Consider the following 19,794-nt stretch of genomic DNA (forward strand, 5'->3'; position numbering starts at 1 on the left):
AGCGGGCGGCCTTCAGGCGGCGCGGCGGGAGGCGCGGCGCGGCGGGGGCCTGGCAGGCGGGCGCGCAGGCGCGGCGCGGCGAGCCGGGTGCCGCCATGCCGACTGTCAGCGTGAAGCGGGACCTGCTCTTCCAGGCGCTGGGCAGGACCTACAGTGAGTGGCGCGGGCGGCCCGGGGCCGCGGATCGCCTCGCCTCACGCCGCCTCCCGGGTGGCCGGCCGGCCGGGGCGGTCCGTGCCCGCGCCCCGCGGGGTGTCGGGCGGCTGAGGCGGCGTGGTGCAGCCGCCCGCGGCGTCTCCGGGCTGAAGTGTCCCGGGGATCCTCCGGTTGTGCTTCAGGAGGCGCCCGCGGCCCTGCCGGGTGGCCCCCTCCGGTCACCGCGGCCGTCAGCTGCGATCAGCCGCGGCTCCTTCCGCCGGCTGCCCGCCCCGGCCCGGGCAAGCCCCTGAGGGGCGGCGGCGATGGGGCAGCCCAGCGGCCCACTGGCAGCACCCCTTCGCTCGTTGCTTATCCCGTGTCCACGGAGCTGAACTTACCCTCGGGGGAAGCCCGGGCTTCAGCCCAGCAGTGGTGCCTGTATCAGGGCTCCCCCCAGCTGTCTGCTCTTCAGAAGCCCACGGCATGCCAGACAAAGCCACGTGTTCGCCCTGGACCCTTCAGCCTTTTGCCCAGATACATGTTGTTTGAGTCCAAATCACTCAGGGAATCAGAACCATGGATTTGCAAATGATGGTTTCTAGTTGAAGTTTCAGTGTCTGTTTTAGGAACTGGTTAAATCAAAGAGAGGGAAGAGGTGGGAACGGGCAAAGCAAACAATACTGCCTTTTCATTCAGTCCTTCTTCACCGGCTCTTTAGAAATGTCACTTAAGAAGGCTTTATTTGGCTGAAAGCACGTTTAGGGACACGCAGCAGTTTGTCTAGCCCTCACTGGAGTTGGTAGGCTCTTGTGACATGGGTACAAATCCCTATTTTGAGATCAGGGTTGTGTTACTCACATGTCATAACACAGTTGATGCAACTTCTGTGTGACAAGCTGACTGATTAAAAAAGTAGCTGTTGGCAGAAGCTGTCCAATTTCTCCCTCCTGTTTTCACTACCTGTTCAGGCCAGAGTTATTCTGACAAACTTGACTGAGGAGCTGGTAGTGAAGCTAGGCTCCGAGGCTCAGAAGCCCTTGCTGTGACTGTAAGAAAAACACGTCAATCGACACAGTATGTGCTGAAGAAACTACTACTTGGATGCAAATATAAGCAAAATTCTTTAAATTACTTTTACCCTTTTTTTCAAAATAGCATTTGTTACCTTGTTTGAAAACATCTAAAACAAACACAAAAAAATTACTTTAAAAGCCTGAGGTCTGCTTATTAACCAAAATTCACCTTTTTTCTTCACAGCTGATGAAGAATTTAATGAGCTTTGCTTTGAGTTTGGTTTGGAGCTTGATGAAATTGTAAGTAACGTTTTTGTATGTTAATTTTTCAGTAGATGTAGTGTACTAACATCATCTGTATTTGGTAGGAGTTTGTACTCAATTACTTCCAGCATATTCCCTGGTACAGTGTTGGCCATTGCCCTCTAGCTTGTACCAAGAAAATGCCTAGGCAAGGTCTGGAGGATACCATGCCCCAGGTATCCTCGAAAAGCAATGCGGACAAGACTTGCGGGTCCCCTTGACCTATACAGTCTTTCAGCAGTATTGCAGCAGGCTTTTCATCCTGAAACATCCTCGTACATCTCCATACCACGGCAGAATATGTAACACATACCTTTAGGTTCTTGTTATAAAATAAGACTGTATTAACAGAGGTGTTTTGAATCTGAAAAAAAACCAAAATGGACATACATTTTGACATCTTGGAAGCAAGAGATGCCAGAATGGCACACTGCTGTACTTCGTGGAGGTTGGCAGTCTGTGCCACTTGGTCTTCAGCCTCTGCCCTCATTTTATGTAGCAGCATAAATATGGCCACAGACCATATATTGAACATATTTTACAAGGTATGTTTGGCTTTGGTTTATATGCATTCTTCTGTGCAATATCCACAAAAAATGTATTTGTCCTGGACATTGTTACCTAAGTTGTAACTAATTTATATTTAAAGTTTTGATTTAGATTCTATACTTGTGAAAATTTGCTAATGCTGTTAACTGTATCTGTGTAAATCTCATTCAAGTAGAGAATGGTTTTGCTTTTTAATTTGAATTAATTGATCTTTTAATGATGTTTATCAAAAGATATCTGAACAGCATATGTTATGCTTTGTTTCAAAATAGTCTTGATACGACAAAATCATTTGCTGATCTATTGCCAAAAATAAGGTCTTGGTTCTCTACTGGGATCTGCTAGCCTGGAGACTGTTGCTTCTGTAATCTCTTTTTTTAAAATTCGTATCCTAATAGTGGTTTGGGTTTTTTTTGTATCCTGCATTACTATCTCTGAATCTGAGAAAGACATATTTTATGTCATTTCTGGTATTTGGTGTGTCCATTTGCTGTGTAAATCCAAATTACATCATTAAACTTGTAATTAATACAATTTTTTCCTATTATATTATCTTACTATCATAGTCCTGTCAGTGTTAAGATATTTCTGGTTAAAAACCACATTTTTCCTTAATTTCAGACATCTGAGAAAGACATTATAAGTAAAGAAAAAGGTGAAGAAAAGGCGAAGGGTGCATCTGATACCGTTCTCTATAAAATTGATGTTCCTGCCAACCGTTATGATCTTCTTTGCCTTGAAGGGTTGGTCCGAGGACTGCAGGTCTTTAAAGAAAGGTAATGCAGAGTTGTGACATTTTTGTGTGGTTTGTTATTTGTTTACATAGGAGTCCATTTCTGGTCAACAAACAAACGTGCCACTTGCTTGGATTTCGAGTATGATCTCATGTAGATCAGATTTGTCAGATGTTCTTCTGGAGAGGATCTATTGTATATTTCTAAAAGACTAGACTAGAATGTTACTGGGTTTTGGATCTGTTCTAAAAATTTTTCAATTGCTGTTTCGTTGGAGACTTATCCTCCGTAAGGAACTCCTGCAGAGTTCCTTGTGATCCTCTGTAATAAATACCAAAACAAATAATTTATTTCACTTTTCTGCTGTGACTTTATCTTCTTGAATCCTTCCTTTCTAGTTCAGTAGTTTGTTTATCACCCCATAGAAAACAAGTTTTAAACAGCTAATTTACATGCAAGCAATGTTACCAATAAACTTTTCTACATATAATTGTTGATACATTTCTAAAGTTTCCTGCATTTGGGAAACTTTCTTTTTTTTTTCAGTTACAGACCTATTTCTGGTTTTATTCTAGGATAAATCTCCCCAGGTACGAAAAAATAATACCAGCTCAGGGTGAAGGTCAGAGACTGATTATCACTGAAGAGGTAAAGTGTTTACTGCACCTTTTTAAATTTATTGAGAGTTTCTGAACCAGCAAGACAAGTATCAGTACTAATTCTATAAGAGCAGTGAGACTGAAACTCTTATTTGCAGAACCAGAGCTAAAGAAATTTAAATATCTCACTGTGATTTATTTTTAGGGAAGATGAGGGGGAGGAACAATAGACAAATTATTTTGAGTGAACCTAGTAGCAGATCAAATCAAAGTTTCAGGTGCTCAGTTCAGGTGCATTGAGCTTCTGGGCCATTACACAGTCTATTGGAAACCTCCTTCTCTCTACCAGGCCAGGAGTGGGTTGGTTTGGGTTATTTTCCCCCTTGGGATTCTGATCTCTTTCCATGAATTTTCCTTTTGATTACTATTTTACAAAAGTGGATTTTATGAAGAAAAGTGCACATTTAATCAGTTTCAGTTTTGTATATTCTGTATACTTGAAATTTATAATGTGTTGCTGTTGTAAATTGCAGACTGTCCGAGTCCGTCCTCATGCTGTAGCTGCAGTCCTTCGTAATATAACTTTTACCAAGGAACGTTATGATAGTTTCATTGACCTCCAAGAAAAACTTCACCAAAATATTTGCAGGTTCGTGCTTAAGTTTAAAATAGTGTATAGTGTCTGCGTATGATTTTGTTACGTTAAGACTTTGCATCCCTGTTGTGGAGAGGCATTATATTTATGCTAAGGAAAATCTTTTATAGCAGCTCTCTTGATCCTTCTCATTTTCCTGCCTGATTCTGCATGCTCTCAATATTTTTCAACATAAATAGCTGTTACAGCTCCTGCGACAGTTGAGAAAGAAGTGTTTTGCAACAGTCCAATTGGATTTACCTTTGACTGTTAGGTGTGTTAACATTCATTAAAATGTTATTATTCATGAAAATAACTTCTAGGCTTCTAAAAATTGCCCTTTTTCAGTAAGTTCTGTGAATGCAGAGGAGTATAGAGAGCATCATGAGATACTCTCAAAGGAACTCCAAATATTACTAGTAAAATCATTATTTTGCCTTCTTTCTTTCTAGGAGAAGAGCCTTAGTAGCAATAGGTACCCATGACTTGGACACCATCTCTGGTCCATTTACTTTTACAGCTAAAGCACCTTCCGAAATTAAATTCAAGCCCTTGAATCAATCCCAGGAGTACACAGCTTCACAAATTATGGATTTGTATAGGGTAAGTGGGATTTTTCGGACTTGTTGCACTAAAAGCAGGAAGATAAATTTCCAAGGCTTAACGTCTCTCATATCCTTGTTTTTAAGAGTTGTTCTTACAAATAAAACACAAGCTATCTTCTGTAGCTTCAGCCAGTGAACATTCCACATTTTGCTTATTAATGAGAAATTAATGGTAATATTTTATTTTTATTATCCATGAAAGATACATCATGGTGTTTTGTGGCTAAGCATAACTCTTAGAGTAGTGGGTTTGATATTAACCGTCTGATTTATCAAAGACTGTTTTTCATGATGCTCTTAATAATACTGTAAAAGGGTTGTGTGTTTATCTATCTACACCAGTAAGAAACTCAGTGTACAAAGCTGAGAAAAGCCTGGGGTAAATAATACCAGATTTTTTATTGTTACTTTAATTTGGCCAATTTACTCGATGAAGATGTTGAATTATTTACCCAACTACATATTAGGCAGGTGTAGCTGTGTAAAGGGCTCAAATTAAGTCTGGCACTGCTCTTGGCCCAGCATCCTGATGAAAGGATTCTATGAGGTCTAATTTTATGATGTTTATGTGGGCCACTTTAAATGTCAGCATTTGAAAACGATACTATTGTCACTGTCGTTACAATATACTGCTGAAGCACACATATTGGTCATAGAGATAAATTCTTAAAGATCTCTTGACTAAAGATGAGTAAGAGAGCTAGGAAACAAGGGGAATCAGAGACACTAAAAGTAAATTATGTTTTGGGTACAGCATATACCTATGTCATTGGAACAGATGTAAATTTTGAACCAAATTAAACGTGTCAGTATTCAGCAATTTATAATTAGAAGTATTCTAGTGCTAATTTTTATCACTTCTAAGGAAAGTTGTGTGCCCATTGAAGGATGTGTGCCCATGGGTTTGGCAATGAAAGGTCTGTTCTGCTGAACAAGGGCATTGTTTGGACAGCATGGCCTATGCATCTTTGAGAGAATCCTTAAAAGAAATAATTTTTAACACTTCTGAAGAAAACCAAAACTCCAGTTTTCTCATTTCAAAGTTCTCCTGCTTCAGAGAGCAAAAGCTTTTGATAGTGAAGTACCTCCTCTCTTTCAAAACTCCTGTTAATCTCTCAGCAAAGGATTGTAGCACTGTGGAATTTCACAAGTGAGCTAATGTGAAATTTAGGTTGTGTTTTGTTTCTCCAGACTGACAGCCACCTTCGGCACTATTTACACCTAATTGAAAACAAGCCACTTTATCCTGTCATTTATGACAGCAATGGTGTTGTTCTGTCCATGCCACCAATCATCAATGGTAAGATCACTTATGACTAGTTTATACTGCCGCTGCTATTTTGTGCGGGTGTCAGAGTGTCTAATAGAAACATTGATGTGTAATAAGGATTATTCTGAAAATTGTTTCACTTATAATTTCGTATAGTCTTCTTTCCTTCTTTCAGTTTAAATGCATCCAAAATTTTTTGCTCCCTCCCTAGGCTCCTAGTGTTCTTCTTTTCTCATTGCCATCAAGAGGATATAAAAGTCCCACTGCAAACCTCTGCATTTAACTTCTCATACCCTTCTAGAACTCAAGAAAGGTTCCTTGTGACAAGAACCTTTGTTAGGAAAGCATTTTGTTTGCATATGTAAATATTTTTCATCAGACATTTAGCTAAAAGAAGTGTGTAAGACATTATTTTGTAAACCAGTAACTGTCTGCTTTGTACTCCATTTTACGTGGTCACAGTAGGGAACTTTTCAGCTAGGTCTTAAGCCCAGTGTATTTATCAACAGTGTAAACAAGTTCTTGTGGATCCTTTTGCTATCACACAAGGATTCCAGAAGACTTTAATGGCTTTAAAAGAATAAATCGGTCTAGACTTTTTTGTATTGTTTCTAAACATGGGTTTCCTCTGAATACAAAAGAAACTATGGGTGATTTTTGAGAACCATGTTTACTGAAGCCAGTTAATGATGTGGCAAGAATTACTCCTTTAACAAAGATTTTTCAGTATACCTGTATATTTAGGTGAAGAATCAGTAACTTCCCCTACCCTGACTGATAAAATCTGCAGTGATAATCTCTTTGAATGTATTTTTCCTAATTGACCGTATCCATATCTTAAACAGCTAACCCAAATCTTCTTAAAAGGCAGCTCAAACTCTATGACAGGGACTGGTAAGAGCAACTGTTCTGAATTGAAGGTGGTGTCAACCACTGTGTCTGATCCTTGTTAGGCTCATGCCAACTTTGGAGTGTTCCATGTATAATCACTGCATATTGTTTACATTTTATCAGTTAGAAAGGTTGAGCTAAATTTAATACCTGTCTCTATTTTAAAGAACAGTATTTGAGAGAAGCTTCCAGGTTAAAGGTACTTTTTAAACAGATAATGAAATGTAAACATCTGTATTAGTTTTTTGGATTATCTACAAGCACTTAAGTGAAAGGTTATATTTGCTTTGAAGTGAGTCCAGAAATGCTGAATACATTCCATCTGCAAAGAGGTACAGCACACCATCAAAGGGAAGGGAATAGAAGATCCCTCAGTCTTAAGATCTCCAGTGCACCTAACTTTCAGTCTAGCTGTGACCTAGTTTCTCCAGTAGGAAACTAAAACACAGAAGCTGAATGACTTGCTCAGGGTCAAACAGAGGAAGCGAGAATGCCCATGTGTACCCAAGCCTGTGCTTCCCTTTGCCTCCCGTGGGGTGCATCTGCATTAGTGAGCAGTGCAGTGAAAGGCAAGAAGGACAAAGAGGCTGGATTTGGCACAATCCCATACAATTCTAGGACTGCGTATGTCCATGCTGCGTGGTGACCAGCAATGAAATTCATTCAGGGTCTGCACTGCACATCTATACCTAACAGGCAGTACGAGGCAGATTTCTGCACAGCTGCTCTCGATTGCTTGTGACTTACAAACAGAACCCCACTTTTGTAGGGAACCAACTACTGGGGGACACTGCATCCAATTTGCAAGAGAAACACTTTAGGTGATGCCCCTAAGTGTATGTTCTATTTTGCTTCTTCCAGATGAGAAGCAGTTTTGAGTGCATCGGTGATGTGCTTCAGTACACACCTCATGTCTCCCAGCACAGACACAAAGCAAATTCATGCCTGAAAGTAACCCCTGCTAGGACCTGAATCACTAACGTAGACAAACCCATAGTATGTTAGCAGGCAGTGTCAAGAGATCTTGGTTATTCACAGAAGTAGCTATGGATATTCACCAATCTAAATCACTTTTAAAAAAACTTTTCATACATTCCTGATAAGGCTGCTTTCTTGTGCATGTCACACATGAAATGCAAATGTGTTACTAAAGCCAGGACAGATGAGATGCTGTGGAGGTGCAGAACCAGTTTGCAACCAGCAGATGGCCACTATTCTGTTAGTTTGTTTCTTCAACTGGTTACCGAGATAGCGGTAGATTTGTGTGTCTTTCAAGGGAAAGCATAACCCCATCAGTAAATCTGGTCTGTCTTTTTCCTCTTATTGATTTATAAATTTAAAAATAAAAGGAGATGCTATTCTGGTAAGAATTGTGAACGTTGGTACAGTAGACATCATGGCTTTTTAAGCTGTGGAAGATGACAATGATCTTTCTGAATCACAAAAGAAGTCAGTATCACTGTCATTGCAAGAAAACTAATAACATTTCTTAATTATCTTTTTGTCTTTACATGTTTTAGGAGATCATACGAAAATAAACGTAAACACCAGAAATGTGTTTATTGAATGTACAGGCACAGATATTACAAAGGTAAATTAATCTTCCCTGCTTTTGATATGCTGCAATATCATTGTTTTCACTTTGGGTCATAGAGCTCCAATACAAAGACTTACAATAGCCAGGCATTTACTTCATGGAGCAGACCTCCCATTTCAAAAGGGCAGGATAGGTTGTGAGACTCTGCAGAATTCCTTCAACCCAGTTTTAGGCTTATCCATAGTCAGTGTTGTGCTTTCGTTGGATTTTGTTTTTACTGTGCCTTTACATTGACACTAAGTGTTCAGTTTGTACAAGAAAGTAATTGAAGTAAATTGGGTGGGCTTGAACACTTTTTCTAAATCTGAAAGGCTTCGAAAAGAGCAGAATCACTAAGACTGCCTACTTTGCTGGAATACTCTTTGTAAAGAATCATTTTGTCTCCTACTTAAAATTTAGGCTGAGGGAAGGAAGCCGACACTTTTTCTTCTTAGTTATCTTTTTCAAGCAGGGATGCTGTGCAAATAATTGTCAAATTGAAATCTTTCCATATGCAAATTCTGTAACTCAAAGCTGAAGCGTGAAAGCCTAGCAGTTATAATTGCCTGTTCTTGAATATAGGTTGTGCATTCATTGATAGTTTCCCTAAAGTGCGTATTTTGACACTTAAGAGTAACACCACTTTAAACTTGTCCTACTACACAGTATGTTAACAACATAAATAAATTTGCACATTGGGGAGCAGCTTCTAAGCAACCTAATAACCTTCTTGCTACTGTTTGCCTTGATAGTAAAAATAAAAATAGTGCTGTTCTGTTTACATGAAGGAAACTATACTGTGAGTCATAAAAAAATCCCTTGTAGATTGAGAAGTTGATCTGAATCTCATGATTATGTTTTGTTATACTAATGTCTTAAAATATTAACTGTAAAACAAAAGATTTTGCAGATGAGGTTATTTGATAATATATTTCTAAACAATGCAAAGTCCTCCAGTCCCTACATTCTCACTTGGAACTTCAGTGAAACAACTAATTAGACTAAAGGTTGGGAAGACCCTGTTCCAACTGGGAATAAAGACTGTGTGTATCTTCAGAACAGAGTTTAGCAAAAATATACATGGTTTAGAACCGTGAAAACCAAATATTTCAAGTTTTTGCATAGAAGTCTTTGCAGCAGCTTTTTTTAAAATTCCATCTAGTATTCTAGACTGCTAGGATTTGGTTCTTAAGTTATTAAATAGAATAATGAAGAGAGTGTAAGACAAGATTTTTTTCCCCTATTTTTTGTTATGATATTTTGTCTACTTCAGCACAAGTAGATGACGGATTTCAATGTGATTATTATCTTTATTTTGTAGGCAAAAATTGTTCTTGATATTATAGTCACGATGTTTAGTGAGTATTGTGAGAAGCCATTCAGGTGAGTATAAATCTCCAGTCAGAGAGATACTACATTTGGGCCATGTGTTAAACACATTTTTACTTTTATTTTTCTGTCTCAGTGTTGAAGCAACAGAAGTGGTTTATCCTAATGGGAAGACCCACATCTATCCGGTAAGCATAGTGATATAATGTCTTGGTGTCCTTGGGGAGAGGATTTTATTTACACAAAATCTGGTAAGAATGACATTGTCTCTTTTTCTGCAGAGGCAGAAGGTTCTGACCTGTAGTGTAAAAGCTTAGCTTGGCATTATCTATGTATTAGTGAGTCAGGGCCTTCTCTAGCCCCATGAAAAATAAATCCAGCTTTCCCTTATCTAGGAAACTCATTCTGAAGCTCTGCTAATTTATGATAAGGCTAAAAATACAGTCTCACTGACATGCCTGATACTCCAAAAAGAAGGGTAGGGTTTAAAGTTACGAGTGGTAACCACTATTGTGGTTTGAAGTTCATGTGATACAAACTTTTTTAGGAACAAGTAAAGATTGCAATCAAAGGTCATAATCTGTGTCTAAAGCCTTTAAAACCTACGTGTTCCAAATCAGGTAAAATGAATGCAGGAAGAGGTCCTTCAGCCTTAAGCCAGTGGACAACAGAAATCAGCCTCAGCATAACTTACTTATCAGATCTGGAAGCTTTAATGCCCTTCAGTTAAAATAACCTTGTAACACTGGGTTTTTCAGTCTTTCACTTTATGGACTCCAACTATATAGAGGTCTATAAAGCAGGATGTTGACATCAAGTGCAGGTTTGCCTGTGTTCAGAGTCCCAGACAGACCTCTTTGCAGTAATGGAGTCTTACTTTTTTGTTCTCTTAATAAGTATAAAGAAAGCAATTCCTCCTGTTTCCTGAAAGTAACTGAAGACAGAGATCTGGTTGAGTTCATAAAATCAGATGTATCAAGCAAGTACAAACTGTTTAGAGGGAAAGAAACTTATTTTTACTGAGAGTTTTTCTAGTGGTGTTTTAACTTTTAGCAATGTCAGTTTTAATCAACAGAGACCTAGAATCCTGAAGAGATATCCAACAAAACAGAAATCTCTGCAATAACTGAAGCTTCCCTAGATAAAATAGAGAAAAAAATACCCAAAGTTTTAGATGCTAAGGTTTTTAAGGATTTGTATATCTAGAAGTTTAGAAACACCAAAGTAAATACATACAAAATAACTTTCTCAAATATGCTGCAAACTTTCTAAGTAAAATACCACTAGAGATTTCTGTGCCAATACGGAAATAGAAAGTTTTCTTTCCTTTTCCTCCTCAAAGTCATTTGATCTGTACTAGACCATGAGATCTCATGCATGACCATTCACTGCTTTAGGGCTTTGACTTAGGATGAACTGGTGACTAAAACCTTTCAGAACCTCTGTTACTTGCATATATCAGAAATTATCGGAAGTTTCAATAACAGGGATTTCACGCTGCATTCAACCTTGTAGCTTAACCGAGAACAGCTTTTACATCACGTACTACAATATGTTTTCAAGAATCCTGTTATCTTAAAATACTAAGTTTAGCCTATATTCCACACTTGCCTTCTGTCATTTAGTATCGTAATTAGAAGAAGCTAGATTACTAAGATGTCAAAATTGAATCGTCTTAGGTAGAAATGGCAGGCACTGTGTATGCTGAAAAGCTTTGTCTTTCTTTTTAGGAACTGGCTTACCGAAAAGAGAAGGTGAAACCTGAACTCATTAACAAGAAAATAGGAATCAGGTGTGTTACTGCAAATGAAAACTTCATTTTTACTCATAAACATTAATCGTGAAAAAGGTACTAGAAAACATTGATTATTGCATTGTTTTTAAAATGTTTACACTATGTGATTTATTTGCTTTTTAATTTATCACAAGTGCAGGGGTTATCTTGGGTAATTAGATCAACTCTGTAAGACTTCTTCCCCTGTTTTGAAGGAAAGTGAGTGACTCTTTGTGGCCTCACAGAACTGTTATGAAGTAAAGAAAAATGACTGTGTCAAGAGTCATAATCTGAGCTGGTTCTGATAGAATACTAAGTCTATGTACAGTCCATAAAGATTCTTCAGGATATAAGGCAGTGCAACAGGAACATTGATTACTTTAAAAAGCCAGTTGATATAGTGCAAGATCCATAAATTACTACTCTCTTGTTTTGTTTCAGTGAAACTCCATCAAGCCTTGCAAAGCTGCTGACTAGGATGTGTTTGAAGTCACACGTCATAGGGAATGGGAACAATATAGAGATTGAAATCCCTCCTACCAGAGCGGACATTATCCATGCATGTGATATCGTAGAAGATGCAGCAATAGCTTATGGTTATAACAACATTCAGATGACTATTCCGAAAACGTACACCATAGCTAATCAAGTAAGATTGCTCCTTCAAGTAAATGCTCTGTTGTCAGTAAATGACTAGTGCATGCCAGAAGGGCTTTGGGGAAAACAGAACCTAGGAATTAAATATTTTGACATGCTTTGCCTTGAGAAGTATTTACCATGGATAGGATACAAAACAGATGCCCCACTGATTTGAATAAGTCCAAGACCAGTGGTTGCTGGTACTTGAAAAAAGACAGGGTTTAAGTAGTGAGCCCATATTAAATCTCTAATTGAGAGATTCATTTCCTCAGGCAAGCCTGAAGGCAGCTGGCTGACGCTTTCAAAAATTTTAAGCGCACAAGCATAGTACTTCCCTAGTGAATTCACCGTAATGTAACAGGCAGAATCACCTCAGGAAAGAATACAAAAATGTTTTTAGATGGAAGTTGAAAACTTTTTTGTTTCATTTTAGCTCCCCCTCAATAAGCTCACAGAACTTCTGAGACTGGACTTGGCAGCTGCTGGATTCACTGAAGCGCTCACTTTTGCCCTGGTATATTATACTGATTGCATATTTTTCTTACTTGCATGTTGGAACAGTGATGCAGCCAAAACTGCAGAGGATGGTCTGAGGATAAGTTGTTGTATAAATGTACCAGTATTATCTGTTACTGTTTTGGCAGGTGATTGTTTGCTAGTGCTTTGGAATTACAGTATTTTGTGAGTTTGTAGGTCAGAGAGATTGAATGAGTTAATGTGGCATGTAGTTCTAAGTATAGAGGCAAAAATAGCTGCTGAAGTACTGGTTTTAGTTTAACTTGATAGGATGAAATTGTAAGACAGCAAGTCTCTCTCAAGACTTTGGTCACCAGATGATGTGAAATTCATCATAGTTTGATAATCTTGAAAACAAACATTAAAATTTAGTACTTTCTGTAACAATCTCTAAACTTACTACAGTTTAGAGATTACCCTGTTTCTAATTGTCTCTTTTTACTGTTGTCACTTGCCCATGATTCCTTGCACTAGATACCAAGCTGATATGTAGTTATTCAGTCAGCAAAGAATTTATTTTAAGAATACCTGTAAAAAAGTTATAATACACACTAAGGGAACACAAGTTCTCTGTAAATTTCACCACAGGTGGGGTTTTTTTTGCATGGAAGAACAAATAAAAATACAGTAATTGTTGTTACCACTGGTTGCAGGTGTTAGTCACATTATTTGTTACAGCCATGCCAATAGTCTTTTACCAAGAAGTAGGATGTTGCAGCAGCATGTGCCACTCCAGTACTAACAGCTGGCATAATTTCTAATACTGAAATTTTGCATCAGGATTGTTTTGTTGAAATAAAATGTTCGGTAGGAAATACCATCTTTGTCATGGCCACTTGTTCATACCCCTTTGCCATAGCTGTGAGCTGGATCAGAGAACCTGATCTACTATTAAAAAAAAAAGTTAAATATACCCCCATGCCCTCCAAATGTATATGCTAACTGTCTGTATGTGGAGATTGGCATAGTCAGCTATTGAAAATGCACTATACCTTTTAGAAAAGCCTTTCTGTTGCAAGATCTGCTCAAAGCCGTTGCCTTAAAGTGAAGTTTGTAGGCATTTTAGCATAGGGGGAGCTACCATCACATATTCTATTAAAAACTGGAATTTCTCAACCTTTTCCCAAACTTAAAACTAGATGGCCAGAAGTATACATCCCTGAAAGTACACAGCCTTTTAAGAGATAGTTATCTGATCACAGATTATTTTTTGATAACTTACTCAAAGATTTTTAAAATACAGTGATGCAGACTCCTAAAACACTTACATGCATTTGAAAAATTCAGGTATTGCAGCCGAAGTTGGCAATCCGAATGGATTGAACAAAATGTTAACACCTTCAGATTTCATGGATTTTCAAAAGCAAAATTTGGACTAATTCTATAGTCTGACAAATATATTACAGTTTCAATATTCTGTTACTAACTCATTTAAGTATCATGCTGGGGTATAATATGTATAACATGATCAAGCTTTTATAGATTTTCCTTATCCATTAATAAATATAATTCCATTTTTTCAGCACTGAATAGGTAATATGCTCAAAACCATCTAGTGTATTACATCACTACAGCTGAGGACCTCTATGAACTGCAACAGCAGAATTTTGTAAGATCATGCAGTATATCATGTTATCACATTACATATTTGTATTTCTGCTGTGGCATGGTGAAACCCACAGTCTGATGTATCACCAACACTTTGTTAAAACACCAATGTGAGGCCTATGACTATGACAAATATCATTTGTGCTACAACATTCTGTAGCCCAGTGTTACATGACAAACACTGCTTATGTATTTGTGCATAGTCTGTTTCTTGGTTTGAGCCCCAAATTATACTCGTACACAATAACATTGCTTTCTCTGAGGAGCTCCAACTGAGCCAAAATGCATTTAGTTAAATTGAAGTAACATACCATAGTTTAGATACACATCTGAAAACTGTTTAACAGTTTTCTCCTCCTAAGGTCAGCATTCATTTAATTTTTTTTTTTTTGTAGACAATAATCCATTTTTTCAGATGATATCATCTGCTCATTTTCCTCACATTTGGTCTATCAACACACTTTTCGGAGTGCTGCCAGTGTAAAGGGAACACTTCTGGGAGACTGCAGTATACTAGCAAATTCCCAATTACATGCCTAGTCTGCTATTGGTTTCTTTAATACATTAATAAAGCTATAAATTCTGGAAATCTGAGTGTGGATCTTATCAGTAGCATCTGTTGCTGTATGTGCACAGACATCGTCTGAGCCTTACAAAGTGCATGTGTATTTCTTTGCTGACCAGCTTAAAAACACACTTCAGGAATAAGGGCTTTAAAAATACTCCAACTCAAAAACATTAAAACAATGATGAGCTATGAGAATCCTATGCAGCTATGAAAATTGGAGGCTTGGCCATATGACCTGTTTTTCACAGACAGTACTTTACTTTCTATAAGTAGCCCCAAGGGATTGTTTTCTTTGTGAGAAAACTTGGGTACCATTCACTTTACAAGTGCTATTTTCAGAATAAAATACTTTACCCACTGCAAGTCAGGGGGCAGAATCTGAGCTGCTGTTTTTAAAACAGATGACAGCAATCCTTGAAAGAAGCCTCAATAAACACTTGCCTTTTTTAAAAAAAAAACTAGCTTTATTTGGTTTGTAATTAACATTTGTAGATAAACCAGTTTGCCTAGCCTTAAGACTGGGGCTTAATTTTTATTATGAGTGGGTGTTGCACATGAGAGCATATATTATAGGGCCTTGGAGCAAGTGCTACAATTACATTGTTGATTCTTGATATCCAATTTCAACATTGGCTTACTGTCTATTCTAACTACTTGACCTTGGTGGGTTTTTTTCTCTTCCTCTCAGTGTTCTCAAGAAGACATTGCAGATAAACTGGGCATGGATATCTCTGCAACAAAAGCAGTGCGCATAGCAAACCCCAAAACAGCAGAATTTCAGGTGAGATAATTCACAACATTGTCACAAATTCTGTACTTAAAGAGAAAAGAAAGGAACCAACAGGAAGTAAAATTTATAAACTATAGAGCTACTTTTCCTGCATTAAAGAGGATGTGCATAGTTATGTACTAAACTTGCTAGCAGTCGTTTTCTGTTACTCTTTCACTGAGAAATACTTTATTTCATGTGAAATAGTGTTAGCTTTTCAATAGTGTAAAATACCATGCTCTGTATGAGAGCATGTGGCAAAATTGAGCTGAAAATCCCAGATGATTGATCAACTCCTGCATTTGGAAAAGCCATTCAATATAAATGGAACTACTAGACTTGCCAATCTCTAAACTTCCTGAACTCTGCATAGGAAATGTTTTTTTAAAAATTATTAACCATTATTGCTCTTTTTTTAAATCTTGTATTGCTCTTTTAAGTATTTTAATGGCCATTTCTAGATCATTTGATCTTTGCTAGAACAGAGAATGAGAGCTCAAATACAATATTCTCAACAATTCTGAAAATACCTAAAAGTGTACCCATGGTTTTTATATTTCTTTTGGAGAGTGTTTTTTTTAAAAAATATGCTTTCTTTAGTTTACAGCAAAGGTAAATTTAGAGGGTTTTTTTGTTTTTAACCTAAGAAATACAAAGGTAAACACTCTGTAGAAAGGGTTAGAAAGCTTCAGCAGTCTGTGGGTATTAATGTTTTGTGATTTATGTTCTCTACTCAGGATCTTCTTCAGTAAGTCTGATTTCTCTGAGTGTCTAAAATACGTTTCTAGATCTTATCTCTAATACTAAAAACAGTCTCCTGCTGCTCTGAGATTCAGGAGCAGAATTTTTGGGTACCTTCATGTATTTTCTGTTCTATTTGGTACCACAAATAAGCAGTCATGATTATTCACCTGTTCATATACATCATTTGGAATGGTAATTACAACTGGGCAATATAGAATGTACCACAAACAAACAATACTGAGTGTGAGCAAAAAGAGAAAAAGTGGCAGCCCCTCTAGCCAGGTACAATTTCAGATTCCTGTTCTTCAAAGACTGCAGGCCTTTGCAGAAGCAGTGCTGCTAAGCGGTTATGTTACTGGCTGAATATTTGAATATTTCTTACGGCAAAAATAGCCTCAATCTTTTAAAATCTGTGGGCATCCCTGAAAATTGGGAAGGATTACTTTTTGTGATGCACTACAAACTTTCAGCTTTAGATGTTAACTGTGATGGGATTCTCAGGATGACTTCTCCCCCGTCCCCTATCCTCTGCCAGCAAGACAAGGGCAGGGTGATGCTCTCTTCCATCTCAGTTTGCAGCTGGAACTCTTAATTGGTTAGGAAAAGTAAGATAAATAGACAGAAATGCTGCATGACCAATGATAAGAAGTAAATTGTGGCTGAGCACATTGTAACTTTTTACCTGAAGTCAAGCAGCAGACAGTCACTTCCATCCCTTTTCCATTAGATTTACTGAATTAGACTTTTCCAGTTTGAAAAAAAAAAATAAAATGGTGCACTTCTAAGGAAGTATTTGAATGGAGAACACCAGAAATATGTGTGCATGTATTTGCAAGAACAGTAATATGATTGCCTCTTGCTTGGTTCTTTGCATACGTTTTGTATGTATTTCAGCTTGTCCACAACTGCAGTCAGAATATATCTGTTTCTGTTACTTAGGTTCTGCCTGTATCACTGATTAATATCAGGAGGTATCAAGATAATATTTCAGATAGCATTTAGTATTTCCAAAATAACACTTAGTATTTACCTTTTGAATAAGGGAGATTAAATTTATGGGATTTTTTTTGCACTTCGTTCTATATTATTTGTTTTTCTACCCTGAGCTGCAGCTCAAGCATCTGTGAAATGATACCTATTCTTAAGCTCACATATACGGTCTTTCAGAAAATGCAGTATAAAGAATATTCAGAGAATGTACATTTTCAAGTTTAATAATTCTAAACCAAAGATGCTTAAACATAAGAGATAAGTGCAGTATTTGTACCCGACTACTTTTAAACTTTTGTTACAAATGAGAAAAACAAAAAATTAAGAAGACTAACATTAGCTATTTTGGAAGGTATTTCACTTGCAGCATCCATGTTTGTCCTGCAGGTGGCACGTACAACCCTCCTTCCAGGGCTGCTGAAAACTATTGCTGCTAACCGAAAGATGCCCTTGCCTCTCAAACTCTTTGAGATTTCTGACATTGTAGTCAAAGATCCTAATACAGGTAAGAGAAGGTTCCTCAAAATCTTTGATAATGGAAATACATTTACATACCAAATGGTAGTAGTAAATAAATCTTTGTTTCTTTAAAAATGTAATAGTCATTACATACCACATTGGGGTTTTTTATTTATGTGCACAGCGCGAGAGTTAAGAGATTGTCATAATGGGCTAGATTTTAGAGTGGCTAGAGATACAGTTCCATTTTAAATGCTCTCTCAAAAGTGCCAGTAGGTATCTTGCAAATATTTTTAGGCATCCAAATATCCCTTAAAATCTGTCAAGAATACTGCAAGACCAATGACAAATGTAAGACAATTTTGCACCGAAAAAGAACCTGCTCTAAATTGCTTATGTTGATACACCCATTTTACTTGCTCTTAATCTAGTGCTCCTTTGTATTCTCATCAGGGATGAAACTCATGAGAAAAACTACCTGCTGGTAATGTTCTCAAGTGGCACAGACCTTGGGAAAGTAGTAAATATTGAAGGCATGCTGCTATTACAGTACTAGAGCCTGCTTAAACTGCTGCAGTCTCAAAGATGCACAGCCCAACTGAAAAACAGTGTGTCTCGAGCCTGGGAATAGCAGGTTGGATTTGCAGACAGATTCTATTCTGGAGAGCTGTAGTTCAGAGGAAAATTCTGGGGTCAGTGTGTCTCAACAAGAATCCCTTTTCCATCTTTCCGTCATCTTTAAACAGGCTTGCTTGTATTTGTTCTCCAGAATTACCCTCTGCAAAACTGACAACCAGTATGAAGAATTAGATTGGTAGCAGAGATACAGGGTAAAGAATGGAGCAAGTCTGTATAAAAATGTATAAATAAATAAAAAGCTCAACAGTATAAAATTTCCCCTCTCATCTATAAAAAGATTTACCATATCTTTCCACTTCATCCAACTATGCTAAGAAAGTACGGATGCCTTTGAATTGTTCTGTAACCTTAATTGTTTTAAGTGAAACAGCCAAAGCAGCTAGTTCACTTTTCAAAAGCTTCAGTGAAATCCCTCCTGTTTTGGGGCTTCTCTGCACCAATTTCACTGTACAAAATCAAAATTTCAAATTTTTTAACTTGAAAAATGTATCACAGTAAAATGAACTGTAAAAATGGATTTTTAAACGTTAAAAATCTGTCTAAAATTTACTGATTCGTTTCTTTCTGTACGGTATATTAGGGGAAAAGGAGTGCATAAGCTACAACTTTTGGGAGGAAGTACACGTACACCGAGTTACAACTCTGAAGTTTGCCTCTCAATGAAAAAGGCTGACGTTACTTTAAATTCAGCAGCAGAAATTGTTCTGTTGTTTCATTATCTGGTTTCAGATTTTAGTAGTTGTGTTTAAGGTATCTGGGATCTGCAAAACAAAGGTTTATATAAGGCATAAACAAAATGGCAAGTAAATTGCTTTGGTGATGATTTTAATTTGTAGATTACTTTTTTTTTTTTTAAAAGAAACAAAAGCCTTGCCAAGCCAAATAAGCAGTTTTAGCAAACCATGTAGACTTTTTTTTATTAAATACAGACGGTTTGGTGGTGCAGCTCATTCCTTGTTGGGCATGCAGTTAGCTAGAATGCAAAAAATGTGGTACAGATGGCAGAATAGCATCAGCATTCTTCAGAACTAAGAGTGGGGCTATTTATCTTGGACTAAGGAGTGCATTTATTCTGGCTTTATAAAATTTGCAAGTTAAATTGTTACTTTTATTTTGTGTGTGTTAATTGTAGCTCTTAAAAGCTTTCATGTCTGTGGATGGCTGCTAAACAGTTTTATTGTGTACTTCATTTTGATAGGAATTGTTGCAACAGATGAAACTTCTGAGGCAGCAGCTTTGTACCCCATGCTCTTGGGCAGCCCTCTTACGGGTTGAGCACTTACAGACTGTGAACAGTTTCTGAACTTGTTTTTAATGTCATATTTAGAATAACTACCGTCTTTCCCAAATTTACTTCCACAATTAAACTTGCCTAATAAACAGTTTGAAAGGTGAGGGTGGAAAGAAATAACTGGTAACTCTGCAAACACTGAAAAATGTGGGGTTG

The 19,794-nt window shown here is 37.6% G+C and overlaps 1 protein-coding gene across 1 annotated transcript in view; it reads left to right on the top strand.

Annotated features, from left to right (window-relative positions):
• The first annotated feature begins 75 nt into the window (after positions 1-75).
• Positions 76-19,794, top strand: part of FARSB (phenylalanyl-tRNA synthetase subunit beta) — a 41,110-nt gene continuing 21,391 nt past the window's right edge. Inside the window, exons 1-15 of the mRNA XM_074877714.1 lie at positions 76-153; positions 1,396-1,451; positions 2,625-2,779; positions 3,313-3,385; positions 3,870-3,985; positions 4,423-4,573; positions 5,767-5,875; positions 8,257-8,327; positions 9,634-9,695; positions 9,778-9,829; positions 11,372-11,433; positions 11,857-12,064; positions 12,488-12,568; positions 15,435-15,527; positions 17,637-17,754. Of these exons, the coding sequence (XP_074733815.1) occupies positions 96-153; positions 1,396-1,451; positions 2,625-2,779; positions 3,313-3,385; positions 3,870-3,985; positions 4,423-4,573; positions 5,767-5,875; positions 8,257-8,327; positions 9,634-9,695; positions 9,778-9,829; positions 11,372-11,433; positions 11,857-12,064; positions 12,488-12,568; positions 15,435-15,527; positions 17,637-17,754 (1,465 nt within the window). The 5' untranslated portion in view covers positions 76-95. The remainder of the gene's footprint in view (positions 154-1,395; positions 1,452-2,624; positions 2,780-3,312; positions 3,386-3,869; positions 3,986-4,422; positions 4,574-5,766; positions 5,876-8,256; positions 8,328-9,633; positions 9,696-9,777; positions 9,830-11,371; positions 11,434-11,856; positions 12,065-12,487; positions 12,569-15,434; positions 15,528-17,636; positions 17,755-19,794) is intronic.

The sequence above is a fragment of the Strix uralensis genome, chromosome 9 (genome assembly GCF_047716275.1).
Source record: "Strix uralensis isolate ZFMK-TIS-50842 chromosome 9, bStrUra1, whole genome shotgun sequence".
Lineage (NCBI taxonomy): Eukaryota > Metazoa > Chordata > Aves > Strigiformes > Strigidae > Strix > Strix uralensis.